This window comes from Crocodylus porosus, unplaced genomic scaffold (genome assembly GCF_001723895.1).
Source record: "Crocodylus porosus isolate Cpor-Errol unplaced genomic scaffold, CroPor_comp1, whole genome shotgun sequence".
Classification (NCBI taxonomy): Eukaryota; Metazoa; Chordata; order Crocodylia; family Crocodylidae; genus Crocodylus; species Crocodylus porosus.
In genome coordinates this window covers 78,136,055-78,148,605 of record NW_017728943.1, presented here as the reverse complement: position 1 = coordinate 78,148,605, position 12,551 = coordinate 78,136,055, and the positions used below count along the sequence as shown (strand labels likewise).

Sequence of the window (12,551 nt, the reverse complement as noted above, 5' to 3'; positions counted from 1 at the left end):
AAATGAAATGTGGTTGAGTAATGATGGTGCTCCTCTTGCCAGGGGCGGATGGGAGAATGGAAATGCTGACACTAATAGGTATAAGGAATATTGGGAAGAGGCATGCTTCTTGTGGGGCCTTGGGAAGGGCTGTAGCTGCCTTGATGCTTTGTTAAGCATCACATTTCCAACCTGTCCTTCCTCCCTGATGCCATTTTTTTCTCTACTCCCAACATGCCTTAACCTCCCGGAGCTGAGGCACAGCCCTTAAGAGCTAAGGCACTACAAATAGGTGCTTTGTTCCCCACTTTGTGTTCAGACCATTGGGGGGTAGGGGGAGTTAGCAGTTGACATTTCAGACCGTAACAGTCCAACTTCATGCATCAAACCCTTAAAATTCATGGCTTGGCTTAAGAAAAAGCACTAGCCTTTTCGTTTTCTTAAACAATATATATTGTTCTTTTACTCACTCTCTGGTTTCTGAGGTGTTTATGATCCCATTCTCAAGCACTCCTCAACCATTGGGTAGGCTGGAAATTTTCCCTCTTAAACGGAGGCTGAAGTTCTTCTGTGGTCAGGTGGCATCATGGCTTCAGACGTGGGCATCTTCAAACATCCCGTACTGTTTTTGTTTTTCAGCAAGGAGGAAGTATTTCCTTCTCACCCCTACCCCCGCCGCCTCCTGGTGGCCCATTGGCTGTGCCCTCCTCCGTGATGTCAGAGAGCTTGCCACCCCTGCCACCACCTCTCCCATTCTCCACTTGTCCTCCTCCACCTGCACCGCCACCACCTCCAGGAGGACCTCCTCCACCACCTGGAGCCCCACCTTTCTTCAGCATGGGGATGCCACTACCTACCACAACCACCTTCAGCAGTACTGGGACCAGCTTGAAGAAGAAATCTATCCCTCAGCCTTCGCACCCCCTGAAATCCTTCAACTGGGCCAAACTGAATGAGGTAAGATATGGAAACCCTGTCAGCACATACTCTGTTAGTTAGGAATTCACCAGAATTGGCTGGTGCGATAGAGGCAATGTCCATGGTAATAGAAGTGGATGCCCTCATGCTTCTCTTCAGCTGGAAGGGAGGCATTTCCTGCAGGCCATAAAGATATCAGCAGCATATCTCATCCCTGATGGACAGCCTTTGTAGTGAACAGAGCACCACCTAGACTTTTCTATATCAGTTCCAGGTGTCTCTGTGATGAGGACACAGGCACAGTAAGTTTTAATGGTTCAGATCAGAACTAGATGTCTTCATGGCTAAAGCACAGAGAGCCTCATCCTGCTTGCTGGACATTAAATCCATGATTTGTAACCAAAGCACCTTGTGGGCTGTGCATAAGGCAGAACCAGTTCTCAAATGAGCTTCCTTTACCCTGCCAGGGAAAACTTGGGAATGGGCATTGGTCCATCACTCTCATTACTCGTTCTTTTCATGGCCACACCTAAACTCAAAGAACTGCCTCTCTCACAGTTAGACCCTCAGCTTTTTGCCATTATACTCTTCCATAGGGCAAAAGAAGTCCTAAGTGACACTGCAGTAAGAAATGGAAGAGAATTCAGATTGATTCTCCAATGGCTCACTCCTTTTCTGCCACCTCTTCAGCCTCCCCCACCCTTCTGCTTCCTCCCTCCTCCTGGATTTTTTTTCTCCCCTTCTCTCTGCCTTTTCTTTTTCTTTTCTTTTCTTTTTTTTTCACAGATAAAAAGGTGTCTGTGTTGAGTTTGGATGGCTGCCTAGAAACCCACGTTCTTTTTTAGACTGAAGCTCACCCGGGGCCCAACTCAGGCATTCAGAATGAGTGTCTGGGGACCTCTGGAATGCTGCAAGAATTCTCTCTCTCTCTCTCCCTACTTTCCTTTAAAATAAAACGAAGTAAAATAGCTGCTGTACTGTCTGTGCTTGTCTGTCAGGGCCACGTGGGGGTGTGGGAGAGAATGTAAGAGCAGGGATTTATTTTCCTTTTCAGAACATGGGACTTAGTGCTCTGAAGAAAAGCAATAATTACAATATAGATGTATTTTAAAAAATGGGAGAGAATCGCAGGTGTTTCTGTTTAGTGTACCCTAACCACAGGCTTAGCCTGCCCTCTGGTTAAGAGTAGAGGCAGCTGTGCTAATAAATTTGAAGGCCTCAGTTGTGAGGTGGGTGAAAGATGCTATTTTGGGGAAAGCAAAATACTTTTGAGGGTCTAAGGGAAAGGATTTTCCTATTAGAGCATTTGCCAATATTAATAATTTGACCTAGCAAGGTGTCTCTAGATTCCAGAAGTGGTGCTGGAGTCAGGGAGAGTAGCTGGATCTGCTTTTTGGGGCACCTTTTGTCTTGGTGTCAGTCGGCTCTGATTGCAGTAAGGCAGAACTCATTCACTAGTTCCTTACTGGGCATTTTGCTCACTCCTGTGGGTGACAGCCCACAGGTTTTAATCTTGCCTTCACAGTGAAAGGTCACAAGTCAGACAACTGATACAGCATAATGGATCTGTTTTTCATTTTATTTATTTATCAGCATTTCTATAGCACTTGTTTCCCATAGTATCCAAGTGCCTAGCAAACACTGACAGAGTCTTGTTATATTGGGGGGTCATAACTGTATTTTAAAGTTGAGGAAAGATGTACACAAAGGAGTTGAGTGTTGTTGTTATAGGCGGGGCAGAGGGGTAGAGGAAAGTTTGCATTGCCTGTAACATACCTGCTCCTTATATAAATAGAGGGGATTGGATGCTTGAGTTGGCACCTTTCACTTGTGTTGTTACCAGTAGTGGTGGTGGGATAGAACCATCCTATTGTGTATTTTGAGAATGCTCAGATGTTTCTAGTCTTGCTGTCTAAGCACGTGGCAATAATAAATTGTATTCCACAATTCCCAGGGGCACTGGGAAAGGGAAGTCAAGAGGAGCTTAGTTGGCAGACATGCCTTCTAACAAGGAAACTACCAGCCACATACTAATTTCCCCAGAGATTGACAGTCTGTTAGCTTTGTTCTGAGTTGATGGCTAGTTGTCAAAGATGCCATACAGTACTGTATATTCATCACTAGTGCTTTCTAAAAAGGCAGAGCATTGCCATATAGCCATTGTGATTCCTAGAAAGTTTTCCTTCTTTGTTCCCAGAGTTTGCTGATCCTTACCGATGGTTCACCCGGGATTCTACACAAGGCTCAAAGGCATACTGGAACCAGAGTCTTGTTGTTCATTTTAATGACAGACCAGATCCAGTCATTCTGAAAGTTTGGGTCCAGATGTAGATCGGATTTTAGTTAGCTCTCTATCAGTATAATAAGTTGGCATAGGGAGGGCCAACCTGCAGCATGCCACCCACAAATGACATGGGCAGCCTCTGTGTGGCACACAGAACACCAGGGAGGGGCAGGCAGTACAGCAGCAGATAGGGCAAAAAGCAGAAAGCAGAGTAGAAGATCGGGCAGGGGAAGGTGATCAGAATAGGATTCAGGGAGGTTGTAGAGCTAATTTGTCAAAAAGGTTGGCCCCTACTAAGTTAGAATATTCATTTGAAGCTGTCTGAGTAACCTGAGTCAACCTTGACTTGCCTTTGTCTGTGATTATTGTTTTCTGGTGACTTCACACTATAGAGTTCTTCAACGTTTAGTAGCCAGTATACAGGTGAGCTAAAACAGACTGTCTGTAGCCAACTCCCAATGGCTGAGATTGTTCTGAGATTCTCTCACTGCTTTTTCCATGTCTACCATAGCATCTACATAGTCAAAGAAAAAAATCCCCCACATTTTAACAAAATAAAAGTTCACCTTGAGATCTGAATTTATTTCAGGACTGTGTAATTATCTCCTTTTGTGAAGATGGCAAATGATTCATGCAAATATGGAATCTGCCGCTTCCATTGTGAACAGTTGCCTTTGCTGGTAGAAACTGGAGAAATAAGATAACTTCAATATCGTTTGTCATTGTAGAAAAACTTTGATTTAGCCCAAGGAAAAGAAGCCAGTAGTTTTTTCACAAGTTATTCATAGGATTGGATTATTGGATCTCCTGTTTTGATGGGTAAAGCAGAAGTCTCTTAGAGAGCTCTGTCCCATAGGAATATTATTGATGAACTGCCACTGAACTTGGAAGGAAAGATTCTGCTTTCCCACAGGAAAAAGTGTGAAGGATGCTAAGGCTTTCTTTAGTAAAGAGCTCCTTAAACTAGCCTCAGTACCCCAGTAGGGTAGACACAAGCTTTCCAACATTGATGGAAAGTTTTCCTTAGAATCTCAGCGCTCACAGTGATCTTGGGTAGTGCTTTGCCATTAAAAGAGACAAAATGGCTGCTGTCAAGTTGAAAAAGTGTCAAAAATAGAAATTTGAAGCCAGTTTTTTCCCTTGAAATGGGCCCAAGATAGGTTTATTTATTTATTTACCCTGGAAATGAACACATTTTTCTACCCCATTTTCAAGTTCATAGTGGAATGAACGACAGTTTCAAGCAATTTCCCTTTTTCCATTGTGAGTATTTTATGCTTGTCTAGGGATTGCCTTTTACAAAATGAATAGGACGCTCCTGATTTTCATGCGTTTCTCTTGACTTGCAGGATAGCTGTAGAGGGCCCCCAAAATGATATCATTGCTCACTCATGCTGGGATGTTATACTGATGTCTGATGGTGTTTGATGACTTGAGGGTACAGTTATTAGTCTAACAAGACAAATGGAAACAGCTGGGCAGATATGAAGGAAGACAAGGCAGTATGACTTCCCACTCCATGCCACCCCCTAGCTTTGCTGTACTTAAAATCTTACAGTTGTTCCAGCAGGCTATGCTTCATTTCAAGCATGCAAGTGTGGAATGAAGTACATGCCACTGGGTTATAAATGTAGCACATTAAAAGACCCTATCTCAGTAGTGCAAATTCCCAGCTAATCACAGTGTTTCTCAAACTAGCACTTCCCCCTCATTTTTTAGGTAATCACTTGGGGACACTGGGAAATGTAGTTCATGAGGTTGGCTTCTCAAAATGGGCTGAGACTTGTGCAAAATAGGGAAACCACATAGATTGGCAGGCTTGTAACCAAAAGAAAAAAAAAAGAATTAGCAAAGGAGGGAAATGCACGTAATAGATGAAGTGATCTTTCTTCGGGGGAAGGGAGAGAAAGAACAAGTAAAATAATTTATTTTATTTTTAAATTGTTAGTCGGGGACCATAAATATTTTTATGGAGCTGAGGGAATCATTTATCATACCAAGCACACTATGTGAGTCTGTTTCTCTTAAAATGCTCAGTCTCTCTGGCCGATGACAAGAAACTATCAGCCAGTTAATCCATAACGGAGCAGCAAGAGCACAGCAGAGGAAATTGTCTGGCAGCAATGTGCAACTTTTCAAGGGCAGAGCTCATAACAAGAAAAGAAGTGGCAGCATGTGTGTGTGTGTACACGCACGCGCATTGTAATGAATACTATTTGTATACACCCACGTCTCTGTCCAGTGTCTTTCTTCGACTGTATTACCTGGTATGCTTTTTCAACATTTAAGCTAGGCTAGCTGGGAAGAAAGGTCTTTTGCACTCACCACTGAGACTAGTCCCGGTTTGTGAACTGTTTTTTTTAGGTTTATGTAATATGCAGCAAAGCAGCTTTAAATAAGACCATGCTCATCCTGCATCTTGGAAGGAATCTTATTTGGAGTAGTAGTGTTCCCTGGGGGAGGACTGGGGAAAGTAATTATTGTATTCTCTTTGCAGTTCTTATTTCCAGGCAGATCTGAATTCTGGTGAGGCTAGTTTAGAATACATTCGCACAGGTCCTAGTCACTCAGACTTTGTTTTTGCTATAGACTTCCAGCCTGGTATCTAGATCAACAGAGTCTGTGCAAATACCTGTAACTTTGGTCCGGGCACCCTCAGGGATTATTAATGCAGTTAGGTCCAGAGTTGCAGTAAGGTCCAGAGTTTCTCATGGATGTCTCTGCCCGCCCTATAAAAAAGCACAGCCCCAGGTCCCAATTAGCAAGGGGACAACCAGAAAAGGCTTGCAAGAGAATTATCCAGAAATATGGATGCTGGTCTAGAACTTTTGGAAACTGCCAAACTAGGTGCACAGTCTCATGAAAACACACACTGTCTGTGTGTTTTTGGTTAAGAATGAAAATAGAGTTCAGGGATGGGACAGAATGAAATTGAACTGTTTTCTGTTACCAAAAAGGTTTGGGGTAGTTGTAATTTCTCTTAAATTGGTTGGCTCTCCTTTAGTCACAAGGAAATCTAAATATTGTGACAATATAACGGCAACTTTCCAGTGTTGGAAAAGAGGAACAGAGTGGATGCAGGAAAAAAATGAAAAACTGTTGGTGGTGAGCTTGCTAGATTTGTGAGTGCTGCTCTCGTGTGAGAGCTTTACAAGGCTGTAGTGACTCTCACTGGCATAGCTCTCCTCCCACTCCTGACTTAAGCATTCATAAGCTGCCTCAGAGAAGGGAGGGTGTTGCTTTTCCTTTGCATCTTCTTTCCTACTAGGAATTTCCTCTGGAACACTTCACCTTCTTTATTTTCCTACCTTTATTTATCCTCCATCAGGTGTTTTTCCTGTTTCCCTGCCCCTTGTGGCTGAACACATTTCTCTCATTCCTTTAATGACTGTACATGGGAAATGGAGCCCGTTCCTAATTAGTACTTACAAAGAAGTGTTAATGCACTGCGCTACATAGGTGTATGCCGGGGCTGGAATCTGTGGAAGGGTCTCATTGCCATCATTAGGTGTCCCTCACTCTGTCTGAGATCCCCTTTGTGTTATTCTTTTGCACTTTCATTCACAGGAATTTTTTTTCTCTTTTAGCACTTCCTTCTTTCTGTCTAGATTTTTTATTTTTGAATAAGTATCTCTTCTAGTAGAGTAAAGGAATTTAGTGCAATTGAAAGACACAGTGTTGTCAGCCCTAAAGAATGAAATCTTCTTTGCTGAATGAGTAGATTGCTCCCAGCCACCATGCCTCTACCCAGACTTGGATGGATAGTCTCTGGGAATAAGAAGGTTGTTCAGTCTCCATGGCCCATTCAGCTGGGGGCACATTTGCTGAGACTGCAAGGAATGGCAAAACCCATCTCCCAGCTCAGAATGATTGCCAAGCCTTGACTCGGCCGTTGTCAAAGCTTCCTTGTTCCAGTGATCCCGGAAGGCATGTTATTGAAGGCAGAGGGAGGAGAGAGGGAGTGTTGCCTGGCTCCGATAAGCTGATGTTTCTCTCACTTTCATACTAACCACCCACCAGACCACAGGGAACTCTGTTAGACATCTGGCTGCCTTTGCAGCTATGAATAGTGCCCACTACTGTCAGTGCTGCTTTTTAAGAAATTGGGATATAGTTCATGTCTATTTGACATGTCTGGGAATTTTGTAGTGTGGACAGGGAAGTTCATTCACGAGGAGACAATTGGCCTTTAAAGGTTTGGAAGCAGTCAAGTGGAAGTAATAACCTTGTCACCTTCATATATATCCAAGATAAGAATCCACACTCAATTAGGAATTGTGACAGAGCCTTGTGAAAGCTGCAAATGGAGGGGATAATGCCTGGGATTCTCCCCACATCTCTCCTGTTTCCTTCTGATGATGGCCACTTTTGCTGCAGCATGACCACATTCATCTGCTGCAATAATGGCCAGCCTTGAGAGGAGACATGCCCATGGGAGGCTGAGTGATATCCAAGATGATACACAGTAGCCTGCAAATGCAATATTTAACCAGAGCGATGGATGCAACTCATATTGCAAAATGCCCAGGATAGATGTGTCCATCATTTTATAAATTTTTCTCCCTTTATTTGCAAATTCCTCTTTGCTTTTCAGAAGCAAAGCATGATCCCAAAAATGACAGAACCAACATGTGATATCACGTGTCAAGTACATATGATAGCTTTCTCTGTGTAGCTGAAATTGGATGCGTTTAGCTGTAAGTTTTCACGCTAGTTTATCTCCTGAACATGTGGGTTTCACTTTGGATTGCAGGAGAAGATCCACGGCACAATTTGGCATGACATTGATGACTTAAGGGCTTTCAAAGTTTTGGACTTGGAGGATTTTGAAAAAATGTTCTCAGCTTATCAAAGACACCAGGTAAGTATGCAGGCTCTTTTCTTCAGCATCTCAGACCCTGCTTTTTTGGATCAGGTTGGGACATGGTAGGATGACTAGAGCTAGCACCAATGTGAAGACTATTGAAGCGGAGGGTTTATGTCTTACTGAATGTTTGATATTCCCTACAAACTCATGAGGCTCAGGTAGGGAAATGTTGACAAGAATACAACCTGCTGTTGCCTGCATATTTATTATTAACACAGCTCTTGGGGCAGAATTCTCTTACCCTTTGTGTGCCTAAATGGCAGATATCTGGCCATGTAAGTAGCCTTTTTGGCACTTTCATGCTGTGTATCATTCTGTTGCCTCTGCAATGTGCGTGTATGCTGTAGAGTACGCACTGACTGAGCAGGTACACAGTTGTGCCCATTGTGGATACGAGAAGCACAAAATTATAGTCAGAAAAAAAAATTGCATGTCTTGCATGGCTTCCTAGCACAGTATTATAAACATTGGCTGCCTATACACGTGCTCGGAGTGGGGCGTGTTTTAATGAGAGTGGTTCCTGGAGATTTACTCTAATTAAGACACCTCATCGTCACGTGTATTAAGCCCCACCGTGTTTCAAAACAGCTGCAGAGGCAATCTGACTAAAGGTGATTCGACAAATTTTGAAACATTAATTTTGAAACTTGGGGGCAGCTTAATAAACATGATGTTGAGGCAACACTGGAGCGTTCTAATTAGAACATGGAGGAGGCTTGATTAATCAAAGTAAAAGAGGTACACGTTCAAATCCTTTTGGGTGAACTAATCTATTCAGCTACTGGGGCTAAAATATGGGGGAGTCCTTCTGTTGGTTTATTCCCCAGACTGTATGCTCAGGTATACAGCTATGTAGCTGCACACCTGCTTGGCCAGTGCATAGCCAAGCAGGTACATGAGTAGTACACATGCTTGCATATCCACACCAAAGGCAATAACAGAATTACAAACTGTGAGTAAGTGCCACGAAGGCTCCTTCCACAGCTGGGGAATGTGCCAGGCAGGGCGCATGAAGGGTAATAGAATTTTGTTCTTGGAGACTGCTTATTTCAGCAGGTGGTGCTCCAGTTTGATTCGAGTAACAACTAGCTTCTGTAAAGTTCTTGAACTTCATGTTCATCGCCATGGTTCTTTCTATCTTTATTTCTTCCATCCGTTCCATGGAAAAACTCTGGGCACCTACAGAGTATTGAGCAGTGCCACCAAATTAGCTACATTTTGCTTTGTCTTTTTTTTCCAAACAACATGTTAGCCAAGCTGCCTGAATTACAGAAATGGTCAAAGCTGAAGATTATAATGCTAACAACACACTTTAAAAGCAGTAATTTATTAAAAGGTCTTTTTTTCCCCCTCCTTCTTTTCCTGGAAACCGAGTCACCTGCAATTTGTCTGCCTCTGCTGAATGAGATTCAACCGGAAGGAAACTGTATTCCTAACCCTTTTACTCCTCCAGCTTTCTGTAACACTTGTAACGTACTCAGGAAAACCAAGTGTGTCCCAAATGTATGGGGTCACCACTGCTGCTTAGTCTTGGGACATGCACAGGAAATAAGCAGGAAGTTACTGGCAAGGTGCTGAAATGGTGCTCCATTTGGCACCGTGGAATCATTGCCCAAGTAGCTTGAATTGACATCTGCCCATGGTTGCAGCAGTGTGGCTAGCAAGATACTATTCTGATGCAGTGGTTTTGCATTAACATGTGACATCAAGATGCAAACATTGAAGCTTCAACCCCAGGCTTTCCAATCTCTTGCTTTCTTTGGGCCCCTAAATCCAAAGCCAAGGCTATCTTTGTCTGCCAGCTCTCAGTTAGTTAGGAACATAATATTTATGGCTGCATTACCAACAACTGAAAAGCAATTTGGCTTATTTGACCATAAACTAACCTGCCCCTAACCCTTTCCCGCTAGCATTAAGTCATCCCTTGTTAGTGACCTTGGTGCATCTTAGAACAGTCTTTTTGATCCTCATTTAAAGAAAAGAATACTGTAGTATTTTTGATAACAGCCTCAGACACTATAGTATGCTACACTAGAGGGAAATGTAGTCATATTTTTGTACTAAGGTGCATTGATGCCATTCCAGCTTTGGTTTCAATTTTATACCTTTTTTTTTTTAATACTCTTTTGCTATTACTTTTTCATCTATGCTTGTCCCAAATGCAAACTGGATTCCAATTGACAAATCCACACCATTTAAAAAAAAAAAAAAGTCCAAGCAACCAAAATTGCTCCTGAATCAAAATCTGATGATAACTTTTCCAGTTGATCCACACTTAGTCTTTTCTTCCCTTTTATATTTGGAAATGCTCTACTCCAGCCAAGTATGTGTTTACCCTGGGTTCATGACTTCATTTAAACTTTAAACTTCATCCAAATGTCTACAAAGAAAAATGTCAAAGCAAATCCCTTCTCTTTAGCATCTGAATTACACAGAGTGCAAATAAGGCATTTCTTTCTTTGCTGCTATTAACATGGTCTTAATATTTTTTTCCAGTTTCATTTTTATTAAACTGCTTCTTTTTAAGGCAAAAGGGTTTGTTCTCCCCTTCTATGGCAAATGTGTCTTTTGTTGATTGCTTTGGGGAGACGGCAGTATTCCCCCCAGTGGACAAACCTCTGAACTAAGAGGCCTCTTAGTTTCTCTCTGGCTCTGCCATTGACTCATGGCATGAAGCTGACCAAATTCCCTTAAGTCTGTGCATCTTAATTTCCCCATCTACTAAAGGGAGATGACCATAACAAGTACCCACATTGGAATGATGTGATAAGACTCAGTTGTTTAGTATGTGTAAAGTGCTTGGAGATCCTGGGTTGAAAATGTTTATAAAGTGCAACCAGGTTTGAATATTAAAAGTGAGCTATTGACATGCAAAAGGAGAGGTGAACAAACCCAGATATGTTAACCTTGGCAGTTTTGAATAAAGTCTCTGGCTCAGATTCTTACAAGAGTTTAGGCATCGTTCTGCTCAGTATCACAAGGCCTAAGTAACTTATGTTCCTAATCTGATTTTCCAAAGTGCGTTTCTAAGTCCCATTGGCTTTAAGCAAAGGGAATGCCTAAACACCTTTAGAAATCTGGGCTTATGATACTTGCTAAGCATTTTAGTCTCTTAGAAAATGGTGTATGTCTAAATTCTGCTGCTTTGTTAAACTTTGATATCTTTATCTCTGTGACTAATTTTTGGCATGTTTCCTTCTCTGTTATTTGCGGCTGGTGCCTGCATAGGACCTGCTAACTAACCCTTCCTCCTGTAAGCAGGTGAGTACCACTGTCTGCCTCCTAAATACGTATGGCTTTCAAGATTGTCCTGCTGTTTGCAGATCAAAGGCCAAAGTAGAGCAACCTGCAGATTTGGAGTCTTGGGGTACGCTGGTCCTTGATTATTTACCTGCCCCTGAATGGATGTTCCAAGGGTGCAGAGGAGGTACAAAGGATTGCCTATTTGCCCTCACTCCAATGCTGAGAAGAAGCCATTCACTCACCTGTGTCAAAATGTGTTTGCCCCCATCCACTTTCTACCAGCAGGTGACTGTTAATCACACATTTAAATAGTAACCTGGTCACACATTAGAGTCATTTTAAGACATGATAATACAGTGAATGAGCTACAAAGTTAAGGTATAATGTGCAAAAACTTTGTGGCTCATTTGTATCATGCCTTAAATTGAACATGTGGCTGGTTGAGGCTGGCCCATGACAGCCCATGACAGATCTCGATGCTCAGATGAATGTCAGGATCCAGGTTGGGGCAGCCCCAGGGTCTGGGGCACAGCTGTCCTGACAGCCCAATCCTGGGGTCCTGTAATCCAGGACCTGCTCAGCTGTGCAGCTCACATCGTTTAGTCACCTGCCCCATAATTAATAGAGGGCACTTCAAGGTGAGGTGAATCTCTCAAAAGTGAACTTATGGGTACAGTCATATGATGGAGTTTGAAAACCTGATCATCATGCCTTGGGGAACTGAAAGTGCCAGGAAGTCCTATAAGAACCACTTCTACTGAGGGGAAGCTGATATATGATTGTAGTCAGCTCTCTAGTATTCAGCATATTAAGTGACATGAAAGAATAAGGTTGTATTTAAAATAGTGGTTTCACAAGGCAGCTGGAATTACTGGTGTCCAACGGTGTAGCACAGCATTAAGGAGTGGGATCATACATCACACAGCCCCCTCCCCCAAACCAAATCACATTTGGAAGGAGATGATGATACAGAGAAGTTATTCCATATCTCCACTGTTCCTTGTCTTGGCACTCCCAAGTCTCTCATGGTGGATATTTTTATGACAGTCTTAAACTTGTGATTACCTTTGAACCTGCTGTGTCCTATTTAGCATATAACAAAGTGCTGTCCCATCTGAAAGCCACCTAAGACTGGCAGGGTAATATTCATATGCTTTCATAGTTTCATAGTTTCTAGGGTCAGAAAGGACCTGAGTAGATCATCTAGTCCGACCCCCTGCCATGGCAGGAAAGAGTACTGGGGTCAAACAACCCCAGCAA

The 12,551-nt window shown here is 42.7% G+C and overlaps 1 protein-coding gene across 3 annotated transcripts in view; it reads left to right on the top strand.

The window, feature by feature from the left end:
- The window catches only part of DAAM2 (dishevelled associated activator of morphogenesis 2), a 276,677-nt gene that overhangs the window by 207,504 nt on the left and 56,622 nt on the right, over positions 1 to 12,551 (top strand). For 2 of the 3 annotated variants that reach the window (XM_019549615.1, XM_019549616.1), the window contains 3 exons: positions 619 to 936; positions 7,935 to 8,042; positions 11,277 to 11,309. In XM_019549615.1, coding sequence (XP_019405160.1) covers positions 619 to 936; positions 7,935 to 8,042; positions 11,277 to 11,309 — 459 coding nt within the window. The remainder of the gene's footprint in view (positions 1 to 618; positions 937 to 7,934; positions 8,043 to 11,276; positions 11,310 to 12,551) is intronic. The other variant, XM_019549617.1, reaches the window with a different exon arrangement.